General features: G+C 59.2%; 1 protein-coding gene across 3 annotated transcripts; it reads right to left on the reverse strand.

Moving 5' to 3' along the window:
- Positions 1–20: 20 nt before the first annotated feature.
- On the reverse strand, positions 21–14,647 carry ADGRE5 (adhesion G protein-coupled receptor E5). Of its 3 annotated transcripts, XM_036066524.2 has the most exons (20): positions 14,481–14,647; positions 11,236–11,286; positions 10,910–11,029; positions 10,234–10,389; positions 7,147–7,278; positions 6,427–6,573; positions 5,841–5,987; positions 5,709–5,755; positions 5,502–5,579; positions 4,428–4,605; positions 4,239–4,346; positions 3,792–4,015; positions 3,045–3,224; positions 2,044–2,235; positions 1,571–1,797; positions 1,397–1,463; positions 1,184–1,275; positions 928–1,096; positions 741–839; positions 21–656 (listed from the first exon to the last, which is right to left on the reverse strand). In XM_036066524.2, the coding sequence occupies exons 1-20, from the start codon at positions 14,524–14,526 to the stop codon at positions 627–629; spliced, it is 2,490 nt and encodes an 829-aa protein (XP_035922417.1). In that variant the 5' UTR covers positions 14,527–14,647; the 3' UTR covers positions 21–626. The 3 variants fall into 3 exon arrangements, with proteins under 3 accessions (XP_035922417.1, XP_035922418.1, XP_035922419.1); XM_036066525.2 differs by lacking the exon at positions 7,147–7,278 and having other exon boundaries at positions 14,481–14,644; XM_036066526.2 differs by lacking the exons at positions 6,427–6,573; positions 7,147–7,278 and having other exon boundaries at positions 14,481–14,645.
- Between the last annotated feature and the right edge of the window lie 1,033 nt (positions 14,648–15,680).

The raw sequence follows: 15,680 nt of genomic DNA on the forward strand, positions 1-15,680 counted from the left end.
AGCCATCCCCCACAGCTAGCTTCTGTTATCAGTGTGATATTTAATTTTTAAGTGTCAACATTGAAAGGTTTATACAGATTAAAAAAAAACCATACAGTATCCACAACCTTCACAACAGCGAGAGCCTTCTGCCTCCAGGGGCAGATGGGCCTCTGTACCGTGAACCTCAGGCGCCGGGGCTAGGAGGGCCCCTGCCCTTCTCCCACCCCTGGCCTCAGTCTTAGCTTAAGGGGCAGCTTGGGCCCCAGCACCCTGGCCTCTCGTTCTGTGGCAAAGACAGATGAGGGGAAAGGCCAGGCCGGGCACAGGAGTCCTTGGTCTGTCTGTCCAGGCCTGTGTAGCAGGGACGGGCTGCAGCCCCGGGCCAGCTGCTGCCCTCACGTTGGGTCCCGGCTGGAGTGCAGCCGAGAGGCCGCCAGAAGCAGGCCCGGCAGGTCCAACTCCCCACCTGGCTGGGTGTTCTGGGGTTAGCTGCCAGACTACAGCTGCTGCCCTCTGCTGATGCACGTGGGGGCCAAGGCAGGAGGGCAGAGGGAGCGGAGTGGTGAAGGAGGAGGGGACAGTCTTTAGCATGTGCAAAAGCTGCTGAGGCCGCAGGAGCTACCGGCCTGGCCAGACCCGCGCTGTCACATACCGGACTCAGAGGGCCTGTGGGCCTGGTGAGGAAGGAGCACTGTGAGAACGGAGTCTGGGTTGGGTGCCCTCTGGCCCAGCACCCCGACGCCAGGCTCAGCCCTTACCTGGGTCTGATTGTGGCTGGTGCCAGACGTGGATGTGGTGAACTCCGAGTACCTGTTCGCCGTGACCCTGCCGGCCCACCTTCTGTACTCCTCCCTCACCTGTGGGGCCCAGGGTGCCAGGTTAGGGAAGGGGCAGGCCCCGGGACGGGGGCCCCCGCGCACCCCACCCATAGCGGCTGCAGCTCACCTTCTTGTTGAGCAGACAGTGGAGCACGAAGAGGAAGAGGCCTTGCAGGCAGTTGAGGATGGTGAAGGTGTAGGAGAGCAGCCAGCTCTGCGGGTTGAAGAGGAAGAGGCCGAAGACCCAGGTGCTGCCCAGCACAAAGAGCTGAGCCACAGCCGTGATGGTCAGCACCCTGCGGGGAGGGCGGGGCTTCAGTGGGGAAGGCCCCCCTCACACACCCTAGGCTCCCTGCCAGCCCCCTCCTGGCCCCTGCTCTCACCTGGCCTTCTTTAGTTTCTTCATGTCTGGGTTGATCTCCGAAAACTTCTGAGTGAGCTTCCAGACAGTAGTCACGAAGACCACAGCATTGCACTGAGCGGGGAGCATAGAATTTGCATTAGGGGGAGTCCTTGGAACTGCAGGGAGGGAACTGGTCTAGTAGGGCTCAGTGTGGGGCCACGCCCCTCAGGCTGGGGGCCTGGGGGGCACTTACCAGAACGATGAAGGTCACAGGTCCCAGGAAGCTCCAGAGGAAGCCACGGGCTGGGTTCAACCAGCAACTGGGTGAGAGGGGAGGGTCCCGTCAGAGCCCCGGAGGGGCGGGGCACTGTGGCCCGGACTGGGGTCCCCTGCCCTCCAGTCGAACCGCTCGCTTGCTTGCACTCACTAGAGGGTGCGGCCATAGCCCTCGCTGTTGACGGCCGCGGAGATGGCCACGATGAGCAGAGGCACCCCGTAGCCGATCAGGCAGAGCTGCCACTTGCTCAGGCCCTGGCCCTGGAACACGCGCACCACCAGGAAGTAGAGCTCTACTCCCTCGAGGCTCATCCAGCAGAAGGCGGCCAGGAAGAAGTAATGCAGTAGTACGGCCACCAGGCGGCAGCGCAGCCCCACCTGCAGGGCGGGGGCGGGGCGACGTCAGTGCGGGGCGGGGAGGGGCGGGGCCGCCAGGGGCCGCCTCCGCAGGGCCCTCCCTCGGGCGGGCGGGGCCGCGGCCTGGAGGGGGGCGGGGGCGGGAGCCGCGTGCCTCCCGGGCTTGTCCTCACCGAGCCCCGGGAGTGGGCGGGTCTCCCCCTCTCCCGGGCCTCGCCGGCCTAGCGCTCTGGTGAGGGTGGGACCCTCCACCGGCCCGGACCTCACCTGGCCGCCTTCGTTCTCGATGCCCGCCAGGAAGATGGCGGAGCCCACGAAGAGGCAGATGCAGAGGTGCAGGTGCACGGTGGTGCGCGAGCCCTGGATGGGCCGCACCAGCAGGAAGGTGAGGATGCACAGCAGCAGGCAGACTAGCGACAGCACCAGCCCCAGCTTGGTGATCAGGGCCAGCTTCTGGTCCTAGATGCAGGATGGGGTGCGCGGGGCTGGGTCAGCGCCCTGAGGACTTCCTGCCCTCGTGGGCATCACCACCCAGACCCATCTGGGGCCTGCCTTGTAGGTCTCTGATCATGCCGCTCACCTCCCCCCACATCCTCTGCCCTCAACACCTGAGCAAGCCTGCTGTGTGTCTCTCATCCTAAATACCGCCCTGGCCCCCCCAACAACCATGGATGCAGCAGGGGTCCCCAGTTCCTCCTGATGGGCCTCCCCACTGAACACCCAGACTTCTGAGAAGGTCCCCAGTGAAGCCTCAAGGCCACATCCTTCTTTTCTAATACTGATGGTCCCATCTTTCTGATCCTCCTCTCCCTCATCTCAAATTTTACTCCTTCTACACCTGTCACATTGTCAACTCACTGAAACCCACCTTTTTGTCCTTCCTGGACTTTTGGCCTCGACCACAAGCGCCCCTACTCTGCTTGGCCCATTCCAATTAAACATGCGGACCAGCTTGCCTATGGGTCTCTGAGGTCTCATACAGAAAGTTGTGCTCCCTTAGGAGCTTTCAGCAATATTTAACAACTGGTTTGAAGTGGACAGTCAGAGCAGGGTCTGCAGTGCCAGGCCACACCGCTTAATTGCTGAGCCATGGGGAGGGCTGGGGGGGGTGGTCCCAGGGAAGGGGCTGGGGGGCATGGGGTGGGGCCACCTGGTCTGTGTGACCGTATAGGGCCAGTTGGGCCTTAACCATCAAGAACCAGCTGCCTGTCTCACCTAAGCCAACCTTGCCACCTGTGGGCTTTTGAGGGTGGCCCCTGGCTGCTCACCTCTATGTCATAGTGGGCCATGAGGATGGCAAAACTGCTCAGGTGGTTGCACCGGCAGGTGGTGCTGCCATTCCTGGTGCCCAGGGTCTGGCAGCCTGTCATGGCCCAGTGCCCACTGCTGTTGCCGTCACTCTTCCAGAATGCACAGATCAGCTCCTGCCGTGGCCCAGGTGTCTCCGGCTGTGGGCAGGTGGGAATGGTTGGAGTGGTTAGCCTGGAGCCATTCTTGGGTCCTGGGCTTGGGTTGAGCCCAAGGAGGGCTGCTTTTCCTTTAATAAGTATTTACTGAGCACCTACTTTGCTCTGTCCCCTAGCCTGGCACACAACGAACAGGGCAGACACAAGTCCCTGCCCTTTTGGGGTTGGCATGCTAGTGGGGGAGACAGATGTAAATAATAAATCTAACACGTAAACTAGATAGCGTGTTAGAAGGGAGTAAGTGCTATTAAAACAAGGAACAGCATAGAGGGAGATGGGGCATAACTACAAATTGTAATTTTAAATAAGGAGGTCAGGGAAGGCCTAAAAGAGGAGGTACTATTTGAACAAAGACTGGAACCAGGTAAAGGACTGAGTCACGTGGGAGAAAATTGTGTCCCAAACAGCGGGCACAGCAAGTGCAAAGGCCCTGAGGTCCGTCCGAGGAAGGAGCAGAGTGGGGAAATGAAGGCTGCAGAGGAACCACCGTGACCTTGGCTAAGTAAGGGGTGAGGAGTAGGGCTGATTCCTCCCCACCTGAATACTCACCAGGTGGGAGAAGGCAAAGGTGACGGGGGAGTCAAGTTTCTCTGTGTTTGTGTTGCTCAGAAAGACCAAGTTGACTGCCGAGAGGAGCCTAGGCTCGGCGCTACGGAAAGGACTTTGGTGGATTTTGTTCAGCTCAACTTTCTTCTCAGGCTCCAGCTCCAAGGAGGCGTTGGCTAGCAATTTCTGCATGTTGCAGCTGGAGAGGATACCCATCACGGTGGGGCCTGGGGGATAGACAGGTTGGTTACCTTCTCCTGCCCTCCCTCCTCCCATGCCCCATCCTGCCTCCTGAGACCTCTGATTCAGGCTCTCCAATCCACCAGGATGCCCGGGGGCCCTGGCGATAGCTCAATTTCCAGTTGTTACATATTCAGAACCTCACCCCTAGCCACATCCCCGCTCCCCTCCCCTCTCCCGCTGGCGTCCCCTCGGATTCCCTGCCGTTACCCGAATCCCTGGCTCCAGTCGCCACAGCCCAGTCCAGCAGCATCCGTGCATGGCTCTGACCCATGGTGATGTTTCCATCCCCACGCTCCTGGATCATCAGGGATAGCTCTGAGGAGAGAGGGGCAGTGACTGGGGGCTCTGGGTGTGGGATGGGGTCCAGGGCTGGGGCAAGACAGGGCAAGGTCTCACCTGTGTTCGAAGGGGAGAGATAGGTGAAGGAGGCTCCAGGCATGGCCTTGGCCAGCGTCCTCAGGACTGCTTCGTAGCCCAAGAGGAAGTGGGTGGCCATGAGGTGCCTCTCAGGCAGGGGCAGGGTCTCCAGGTCCCTGGGGGCCTCCAGCATCTCATCCACTGACTTGATGAGGTCCTGGGAGTGACGGGTGACAGCTGGTGGGTCACTGTCCCTCAGGGGCTGCCCAAAGGACCCTGACCTCACCAGCCCCCTCTACCAAGGGGCACACTGCAGAACCACCTGGGGCGGCCTGGGGGTCAGTGGGGTGACAGGGGAATCACTGAGACGGTGCAGTAGTCAGAAGACAAGTGAGGGGGTTGAGTATGGGCCTGCGCGCATGGACCGTAACTGGTGCTTAACTTGTCCCAGGCGCGGGCTTCCTGCCAGGCTGTGGTCTAGGTCTGCCCTGTCCAGAACGGTTGCTCTCGAGCACCCGAAATGTGGCTCCACGTTGCAGTGGTAATATTTTGAATCTATTGGATTAAATGCAGTCTTCACATTAATTTCACTTGTGTAATTTTACTTGTTTATTTTAACATAGCTCCTAGAATATTTAAAATGACACAGGGGCTCCCACATTCCTACCCGGCTTAGCACATAGGCAAACACATATCATGCTCACCGCATGCCAGGCCCCGCTCTTTCTTTGAACCTCCCTTCTATTAGTTCACGTAAAACCTTCAAACTAGATAGAGCAGGCATTACTTTCAGATGAGACTGAGGCCCAGAGAGGGGGAGTCACTTGCCTCAGGTCACATAGCAGAAAGTGGCAATGGGTGGGGGTAGGGGGGTGTTGGGGAGGATTTGAACCTTCGTGGTCTAACCATGGAGGTGAAATTCCTAACTGCTCCGTTCTTTTGGCATTATATTCCTTCCGTGTGTGTGTGTGTGTGTGTGTGTGTGTACACGTTTTGGGGTGTGTATGTACATCTGTATTTGTGTAACCCCTGCTTGGGCTGTCTCCACCCGCATGGAAGCATCCCTCAGCCACCCCCATGCTGTCCAGGGGTCCCCTCAGCTCTTGCCCTTACCTGCATGGTGTCCTGAGCCAAGGCTGGCTTGAAGTCTCTGTGCAGTTCTTGGACTCTTTCAAAGAAGTGGGACATGCTCTGAGGAGAGGGGACATGAGGGGGGTCAGAGAGCCTCATGTGTGGGTGGGGGAGCTGGGGGAAAATGGGTGGATCAGGCGGGCTGCACAGAGGGATTCCTGCCTCCTGGTCCCTGCTGGGGCCACTCACCTGGCTCTTGATTCCAGGGGGTGGGGTCCAGGTGGGGAAGGACATCTCTGCAGGGGATAGAACACCATTCATTAGGTGTGAGAGTGTCTGTGTGTGTCAGGGCGGGGTCTGGGGTCAGGTCAGACCAGGTACCTTCACAGGTGGTGTTGGGCTGCCTATTCTGGTATCCAGGTTTGGGCACCCAGCCCCGGCGACAGCGGCACTTGTACGAGCCCACGGTGTTGATGCAGATGGTGGACTCGTGGCACATAGGCTGCCCAGAGCTGCACTCATCCACATCTGGGGGCACAAAGATGGGAGTCAGGACCCCGTTCCCCTCCGTGCCCTCCCCCTTTTCCTGTGTTAGTGTCTCCCCTTGGCTGGAGGTGCTATCACCCGCTGAACCCACATCCTGGTGATGCAGGGGTCATGGGAAGTGTGGGAAGCCTGGCATGTAGCACGTGAGCCCTGTACAGATGTGCAGGTTGTGACTATAGAAATACCCTTGTCCCAGGTAGTAATTAGCTGCTGTCTGGGGTCTCCAAGGAGCCTGCTCCTCAGTACCCCAGCTCCGTCCCCAAGACCCCCCAGATCTTTTCCCAACCAGCCTCAAAAGAATTAACGCCTGGCACAGCAGGGCACCCCCAGGGGTCATTCTGCTTGGTTTGTGTGGGTGCCACTGAATATGTGATCAGATGTTCTGAGTGTGGGTCTCCAGGATGTGGCGTCTGAGCTCTACCTTCACAGACGGTGTTCTTGGGGCCGTTGGGGGACCCAGGAACTGGCTTCCAGCCAGGGCGGCAGCGGCACTGATAACCCCCAATGTTGTTGAGGCAGTGGGTGGAGTTGTGGCATGGGTTCTGCCCTGACGTGCATTCATTCACATCTGAGGACAAAGCCAGAGGGTCAGGGTCCCCTCCACTCACTGCCCCTCTTCTACTGCCTGGCACCAAGGACCCCACCATTATTGCACATGCTATGCCTGGTGACCTTCAACTTCAACCTCAAAGCACCTTACAATGGCTTCCCTGCAAGAGAGGCACGGCAGGGACCATGGTCCCCAGTTTATAGGCTGTGAAACCAGGAGGGAGACTGAGTCATGGAGCCTGAACTTTCTTTCTAAGGACTCTTGCCTACTCCCTCCCCAGCTCTGGCCCAGGTTCCCTTTCTGGGAACTGGAAGTGACATCTTCCTCTGCTTCCATGTGACAGATGAGGAGGGGTGAGGCCGGGAGGTGTGCGCAGAGGCTGGGGGCTCCACAAGGGAACCCCAGGTCCAGAAGGCCCTGCTGCCTCCCTGCTCTGTGGTGGGACCTTCCGGGGAGATGAATCCTTGGGCAGAGCAAACCCCTGGTGTTTCTGGAACCTGAGGGTCTTCTCCCTCCTCCTGGGGCTGCGGGATCCGCCTCGGCCCCTCCCCAGCTCCAGCGCAGCCTCACAGCGTCTGCCAGGGCCTCTACCTGTGCACAGATTCGGGTCGCCCGGGCTGAGCTCCAAGCCGGGCGGGCACTCGCAGGTGTAGCTGCCCTGGGTGTTGGTGCAGATGCCGCGGCTTTTACAGATTCGGGGTTTCAGCTGACATTCGTCCACGTCTGCAGGGGGAAGGAGAGGGTGATGGGTGCCTGCAGCTGTGTCCTGGGATAGAAGCATCTGGAAGGCCCCACTGTCTCTTCTCTGGTGAGTGGGTGCCTTTTCTAATTCACATGGAGGCGTGCTATGGGCGAGCATGGTGGCCCAGATGTTCTGTTTCCAGATGTTGCCAGAAGTGGTCCAAGTCCTCCCCGTCTGCCAGCCCTGGCTCCCTCGGCCTCTCTGGGCAGCTCCCAGCTGGGGCAGGGACATCACGGCCACCTGTGTCCCAGCCTGAGGACTTGGACAAGTCCAGGGTGGGCCTTCCTGGGAACCAAGTGCAGGGAAAATGCTGCATTCCCGGACCGGGACCTGTCATGGCTCCCAGCGATGGCCTTCGTCCTAACTCCCCCAGGGTGGCCGCTCACTGGCTGAGTTCGTGCTTGGAATCCCGGTGATCCTTGCAGGACACTCCCATCCATGCAAACTCTGAGATTCCAGCTCCACGGAGATGGACAAGACCCACCCCTGAGCCAGGCCCTCCAAGGACGAGGCTTTTGGGTGGGGCAGGGAGAGTAAGGATGGTGCCAGACAGGTCAGGGCCGTCCGGACAGTGGGCACCAGGCTGGGGTGGACAGTGTCACTGATGTCCAGTCAGGCAGCCTTGGGGCAGTGAAGATGCCTTTTTCTGGCAGGTGCTGATGGGCGAGAGGTGGCCCATGTTTCTGTCTTCTTGGCCCTTGGCCTCCCACCAGGGATGCACACACTGGGCCCAGCTGAATGGGGCTCAGCCTCTGTCTTCTGTCCCTGAGCGGTCCAGTGCTCCATGGGACCTGAGTTGACCTCCTCAGGAGAGGGTTAGACCCGGAGCAATGGTCCTGGATGACAGCCTCTCTTGTCATCTGGTCCAGACAGAAGCTTCTGGGTTCACCTGACTCTCTAAGTGTGTGTGCATGTGTGTGCGTGGGGTGGGGGGTTGGTGTCACCTGGCCCACCCCAAACACAACATCCTCTGGGTCCTGGTCATCCAGGCTGAATCAAAGCTACCAGGGAGGGTCAGGACAGAGCCTTGCGCAGGGAAACAGAGGAAGGCCGAATGGCTGAGAAGCCGGGGTCAGGGTGTCAGGAAGAGCCTTCTCCAGGTGGGATGCTGGCTAGGGCAGGGCCGGCCGCGCACCCGCCCTCAAATCTCCGTCCTCCCACCTTTCCTGATGGGGTCCCTGGGTCTGTCGTGGCCGAGGGCCTGAGAGGGCTCCTGGTACGGCCAGGCCCATGTGGGCTCCGGTGGGGGCAGGTCTCATTCAGGCGGTTACTGATGGTGGTGAAGAGGATGGATATTGCACCTCCTGCCAAGTATCTTGAATGCCATTCCCCTCTTGTTTTATGCAAATAAGATGCTGGGGAGGCAGCGGGGCAGTCCAAACATCCGAAAGTGACCCTCCGGGGAGGGTTCTGAGCCTTGGGATTCAGAGAGGTTCGGGACACCAGGTGGGTGCCCAGGACGTCCTCTGATGCCTGGGGGAAGGTGGAGCAAGGGCCTGGGTCTCCCGTCTGCAGCAGATCCCACTGCCACGACATGGCGGCATGTGTCCTCAGCTGCGGCAAAGGCTGAGCCCGTCCCAGAGCTAGGTCTTGAGGCAGCAGGCCCTGGGCCAAGCCAGCAGACTGTTCTCGCCCTGTCACCCAGCTTGAGGTCCACAGCGGCCCCTCTCCTGTCTCTTGTGCACCCGTGTCCCTGCGCAGCGGCCTGACCGAGCCCCTCTCTCAGCCCTGGCCTGTTCTGATACAGCAATACGGCCTCTCCGTAACCACAGCGACCACCCGTGCTGGGGGCTCACAGTTGGGGGGACGGCACCCCCTGTCCAGGCGTATGTCACGGAAAGGCTCTGTCCTCTGGCCAGGCCACAGGTTTGGGGCCGAGCGTTCACCCAGAGGCCCCTAGGGAGCAGCAGAGCCGTGGACAGAGCCCTCCCCCTGGGCTCCACGGACGCGCAGGTCCTCCCTTCCCTCCCACCGGCGAGGCTCTGCAGCCCTCTGTCTGCACGCAGGGCAGGACGGCGCTGGGGACCAAGGCTGTAGGCTCTTCTCTCCACAGCGGGGAGGGCCTACGGACCCACCCCAGAGTCCTTTGGACCCCCAGCTTACCTCGTCCTCACCTCTCACTTCTGCTCTCCTCCCCTGCTCTCTCTCTCTATTCTGCGCTAACCCCCTCCCTCTGGGCAAGTGGTCGCTCCTGCCCACTCGCTGCTGGCCCTCTCTGCCCCCGTGGATACCCGAAGCCCCTTCCTGTGCTTGCTGCTCTCCCTGGGAGGGGGGCAAGTCCTGGTGATGCACAGAGGCCGGGCTTCACCTGGGCCCACACTGTGGCATCACCCGGCAAGACCACGGCAAGAGATGTGACTGTGGTGGGGGGTGGACGGGAGCAGCCGGTCTCCATGCCCATCCTGGGGCGGACCCCAGGGGTGCCCATCTTGGAGGGGGTGCATTAGATCATGATGAGGATCATTCAAAACCCAACAGCCACCATTCTGTGCTTTGCTGTCTCTATTTTCCCAGCAATTCTATGAGGTAAGCACCATTATCACCCCCTTTTTACAGATGGGTAAATAGGCACAGAGCGGTGAAAGAACTTGTCCAAGGTCACACAGTTAACAAAAAGCAAAGCTACTTTTCTTTTTATCTGTAAAAAATAGGGACTCTTTAAAAACACACACACACACACAAATCACAATAATGTTATCACATCTTGCACATTAACGGTGATTTCTGAATAAGTGTCCTGGCCAGTGTCTCACACACACAGCTATCACAGCTATCAAGTGGCAAAGTCAGGATTTGGGCCCTTGGCCTTCACACTACCCTGTCTCTCTGTGCTGGAGGCTCAGGAACAGGCAGGCGGACGTGGGATGATTCAGGAATGGCTCTGGTGACCCCAAACCTCATGGACGGGGAGATGGAAAGTGCGGGGTGGCTCTTACCTTGACACGTGTTCTCACTCTCATTCCTGAACTTTCTTCCCCGGGAAGCAAGCTCATATCCTTGGATGCACGTGCAGTAGAAGCTCCCCTCTGTGTTCTGGCAATCTGCGAATTTTCCACAGGACACTGCCGGGGGTGGTCCACACTCGTTGATGTCTGGAACACAACAGGGTAAAGGGTCACCTCCCAAAGGCATGAGTTCCTTCAGGAAGAGATCCCTATCCCACACCTGACTCCCCAGCACGGGGCCGACGCTTAAAGTGTCTTTTGGGAAAGGATTAGACTCTTAAGCTATGCTGTAGAGGCTGGGCTGCAGCTGGAGCAAGCCATTCCTGAAGCCGAATCAGTCAGCTCTGCTCTTCTCTGCCCTCTGTCTGGCATCCTGGACTTGAGCTCAGTAGGGAGTGCTGAAATGGTGGGGGGTGGCAGCTCTGCATCTTCCCGCCCAGTCCGGGAAGGGCAAAGTGAAGCACAGACTCCAGAGCTCCTCTCTCTCCAGGAAGCCATGTTTATTCACTTATTTTCCACTTTTCTATCTTTTCCTTTCTCTTTTCTCTGCCCTTGATGACAGTCCCAAGGCCAAAGGCTGAGACCCCAACCACCACTCACATCCCCCATGGGCACTGGGCTATGCCCCACCATCTCTGCGCCCCTGCACCACCCCAAGTCCTTGTACCATCACAGCTCTCCAAGCGGCTGGTGAATATCTCCCCGGACGAAGAATTGAATCCCGGGAAGCAGCGACAGGTGGTGGCATTGACACACGTGGATTTCGGAGGGCACCAGCGAGCACAGTCTGTGGGGATGGTGACCACAGTGGGAAGGTGAGGTCTGAGCCAGGTGCTGGGGAGGGGGACAGGATCATCCCCAAAGGAGGGGTTGCTGGGAGGGGCAGCCCTGGCCTTCCCCCTGCAGCAGGCCTCCCCCCTGCCTGGGCTGTGGGGGCCCAGGGCCCCTTCCCCAGGCTCTGGCTGTGGACTTCTTTGCTCCCAGCAGACTCACCACTGGTTTTCTGGGATCCAACTTCCAACAGAATCAGCGAGACGCCCAGCACTGGAACAGAGAGAGAGGGTGTGTGTTGGGGGGCTGCCCAGAGTAGGGAAGGATTGACAGAGAACTAAGGGTGACACATCTGAGGGAAAAGGGGCTGCTGACCCCTCCCAGGCTTGGGCTCTGTCCGTCTCTAATGCAAGAGCAAGCAGCCCTACCTGGACTCCAGTGCCCACAGTCAGAGTGTCTGCCACCATCGCCTGGGGATGGGTTTCAGACTGAGGGTGGGGAAGGGGCCCGAGCCCCTGGGGGTCTTGGCTCCTGCTGACCTGTGACAACAGTTCAGTAGACAGACGGGAGATGGATGGCCCTAGTTCAAATCCCAGACCTTGGTCAGGTGACCTCTCTTCCCAGTGCCTCAGTTTTCCATCTGTCAAATGGGAATGATGATGGGTCGCCCTTCCTAGAGGCGTGTGAGAACTAAGCGCGTGAATACTGCCTGGTGTGTCCGAGTGTTTACTATCATCGTTTCTTTATGTGAAGGTGAAGGGTTGGACCAGGTGTTCATCTGGGGACCAGATGCCCCCGAATGTAAGATGCTCCGGCCCCCGCACCCTGGCTGGGGGACAAAGGTGCGTGCACACCACACCCACGACATCTGTCAGCCCAACGACCGGCTTGAGACCCAGTGGTGACATTTCACCCCCGGCTCCCGGCACACAGGAAGACACAGTGGGCTCACGTTGGGGTGGTGGGGTGGTGCTCTTCTCCTGCCACTCCTGCTCAGGGGCACCCTACTCCCCAGGCATATGTTTGGGGGTCCTCCTCAAGTCAGCAGGGGCTCTAGGGACGGGGAGCTCCTTGTTCACCAGTGAGAGAGACTAGGAGATAGTGATGGAGAGAAAATAAGGAGAGGGAGAGAGAGAAGGAGCCAGAGTCACAGAGAGAGGAGAAAGAGGAAGGAGGGAACAGACAGGTGGGGGGAGAGAAACAGGCAGAAGTTAAGGCAGTGCTAGAGATGGACAGAGAAATAGGGAACTCATGGAAAGAGAGAGACCAAGATGGCAGAGATTGGACAGAGAGATACAGAGATAGAGAGATTGAGAGAAAGATTGGGAGACAGAGACACAGTTAGAAGGAGGGGGGTGAATGGAAACGGGGAGGGAGGGAGGGGGGGAGGGAAGGAGGGAGGGAGGGAGGAGGGTGCCTCAGCAGCAGGTGGAAGCATGGGAAGGGCTCAGGGGAGACGTCCGTGTCTCTGCCAATCTGGGAATGCTGGCCAAGCTGTGGAGACCCCAATTATCCAGGGAGACCCAAAGCGGGGTGGTGGGCAGAGGGATGGGGCCTGGGAGGGAGGGCGGGAGGGCATGAGTCACTTCCTGGGCCAAGGGGAAGGGATGACTCACACTCTGTTGCCCCTGGATGGGGCTCCCAGGGGAATTCTGGAGTTGGCCATTGTGAGCACAGCTTGAGGGGCTGTGGGGGGTACAGATTTGAGGGTACCCCAACCATTTAGTCCCTATGTCCAAATTGGATACCCCTCAGGCCAGTGGGGGTCCAGAGATCCCCCTCCAAGAGGTCCTCCCAGCCAAGGTAAACTGAGGCTGGAATGCCCTTCCCCTCCCTCGAATGAGGATCCCTCTCTTCCTCCTCTCTGGCCATAGGGCTTAGCTAGTTCTACCCTCAGCCTCGACCCACTTCCTCTTTGCAGGACAGACCACAAAATGACCTTCCCTAGCAGGGTGGGACCCGGACTGATTTGTCCCCAGCTCCCAAAGCCCCAAATAGCAACCGTCATGCTCAGAACTGCCCTAGGAGGCAGGGGCTCTGGTCATGTCCATTCTACAGATGGACAAACTGAGGCTTGGAGCCCAGAAACAGCTCAGGAAGAATCCGGTGAAAAAAGGGGGACTGAGGAAAGTGGAATCGAGTTCAAGTTCCCCAGACCATGGTGTGTGTGTGGGGGGGGGGTTCTGTTGTGCCCCATCCCCTCCACTGGGGCTGGCCTGGGATCTCCTCCCCCACCACCAAGCTGCTGGGCCAGGCGTTCTGCATCTGGGGCCTTGGAAGTCACCCAAACAGGAGCCAGGAGAGGAGCTGCTGGTCATCCGCTCTGGGTCCCATCTGGTTTGCATTGCCTGTGCAGCCCTGAGCAATAGGTTCTTGCTTAGGGACCCTGGGGGCAGGGGGCGGGGCAGTCACCCTCCTCTTGCTCCTCCTGCTAAGGACCCCCAGCCCAGACCCCAGACCCACCAGTGTCCTGCCCAGAAGGCAATTAGACAAAGTAAAATAAAAAATAAAGTGCTGTTGCTTAATTCTTACTGTGAACCAAGAATAGTTGTGTCGAGCTCACTCAACACTTAACCCTATAAAGTGGAGACGATTTTACTGCTGTGGAAAATGAGCTCAGCGGCTCCATGACTTGGCCCCAGGGACACACGACCCCCCATTAGTTGTGTCCCACTTAGACTCCCGTCCTTGCTCCTGAGGAAAGCCAGGGTGGGGATGTTGGGGGAGTCCCTGCGCTCATGCCTGCCACACTGGGCCAGCACAGGGAACCCCCGTCCCTGTGGCCCAGGGAAGCTCTGGTTGGGGCACCCCAAATGTCGTTTCTTCACTCTCTTTGTTGCCTGGTCGCTCAGGCAACAAGCTGTCCCAATAACGGTTAGAGACGCTCTGGGTGGGGCGGGAAGGGAGGAGGGGTGGGGGTGGGGGAAAGTCACAGTGAAAAATCAAGTTCAAACCCACAGCTGGCAAAATTCCTTCAACCCACGGCGGAGTCCTGGCTGGGTCTGGGGGAGCAAGGGTGGGGGTCTCTGGGGTTGCCCTTGTCACTGAGACAGTGGGGGACATGTTGGGAGTACCCCCCCCGCATTGGAGGGGTCCTGGCTCCTAGCTCCCCAGCATCCCCCATGCCCTCTGTTAAAAGCAGTTGCCTACAGGGTCCCAGCACTCACTTTTTGCCCCCTCTCCTTCCCCCGTGCCTCAGTTTCCCCTCTTAGGGAGGCAGCCCCCAAAGGGTCTCTGGGACAGAGCTCGGAGATCTGCATGGCAGTGGGGGCTCCTAGAGCACCTTGAGAGCACTGCCAGCCCCTCTCCCCATGTGCCCGCCCGGCCATGTGGTTTCCTCCGCCGCGGGGCCCCGGAGCTGCCAGCCACACCTTCCATTTCTCCACGGGGCACGGAGCGCCAAGGGGCCCAGGGGTGCTTTCCGCACAGCCCCCTCGTCCCTCCCCGCGGGGCCCCCAAATACTCACCTTGAAGGAGGAGAAGGAAGCTGCGGCGGCGGCGGGGGCCTCCCATGGTCTGAACTGCCCGCAGGGGAAACAGAGGAAGGGCCGGGCCGTCCAGTCTCCCCAGGCTGGGCAGCTGCGCGGTGTCCCGAGGCTGGCCGGGACTTTATGAAAGCGGCGGGGGGGGGACAGCGGCTGGCCCAGGGCCCTCCCCGGAACTGGCAGGGCAGCTGGAAGCCAACAGGAAAGTGCAGTAAAAACACAGACCCAGAGGCGTTGCAGGGGCTCACACACACACACACACACACACACGCACACGCACACACACGGGAGCAACCTGCTCTGCTCGCAAATCCTCTGCCTCCAGTCACACCATCTGAGCGCCTGACAAACTCGCTGGCCCCCCTGTGCCTGGGCTGGCTGTACCCCAGCAGAAAGTGGGGCCGTGCGGGCGGGGCTGGGGTGGGAGTTGTGCCCGGGGCCCCGCCTGGCTCTTCTTGCAGGGGTGTTTAGGTTGGGGGGGCCATGTCAGAAATAGCTTGGGGCTCGCATGTTGGGGGCGGCCCTGAGCTCGCTGCCTTGGCAAGCCTGCCTGCGTCTCTGGGGCTGGCATCTGAGCCAACAGCACCCCCAAACCCTGCTTCCCAGGTGAGGAAACTGAGGTAGTGAGTCCAGAGTCCAAATGGAAGCTGGGGGAGTTTGAAGGGGCCCTTCATGGGGGCCAGGCAGGCCCCAAGAAGAGAATTTGCAGGACCACGGGCCAGCTCGCTTCTGGAGCTGGCCTTTCTGGACCAGCCTTCCCCTGGGTGGGAAACTTACATTTCAGGGGCTCCTGGGCAGCAACAGAGAATCACTGTGATGAAAGAGTTGTTTCCTTTTCTAATAAACCACATGACTGGCTTCTCTCCTGAGCCATCTAATAATTTTTTATAAAGCGCTTAACTGGAGCCAGGCCTGATTCTCCTAGAATTATCTATGTATCTATTTTAACCCACTTACTCTGCAAAACTCGAGGCAGGTGGGGCTATGATTCCCATTTTACAGAGGGGGAGGTCGAGGCACAGGTAACAAGTGGCTGAACCGGGACCCGTAAGCAGGCAGCCCAGTCTTCGAGTCCCTGCCAGAGCTCAAGGTCCAGAAGAAATCTCTACTGGGTGCTAATGTGTCTTTAACACCTTGGCGGCCCTGGGGTTTAGCCGGGGCAGTATCCAGCTGGAACCCAAA

This window comes from Halichoerus grypus, chromosome 1 (genome assembly GCF_964656455.1).
Source record: "Halichoerus grypus chromosome 1, mHalGry1.hap1.1, whole genome shotgun sequence".
NCBI classification, from domain to species: Eukaryota; Metazoa; Chordata; class Mammalia; order Carnivora; family Phocidae; genus Halichoerus; species Halichoerus grypus.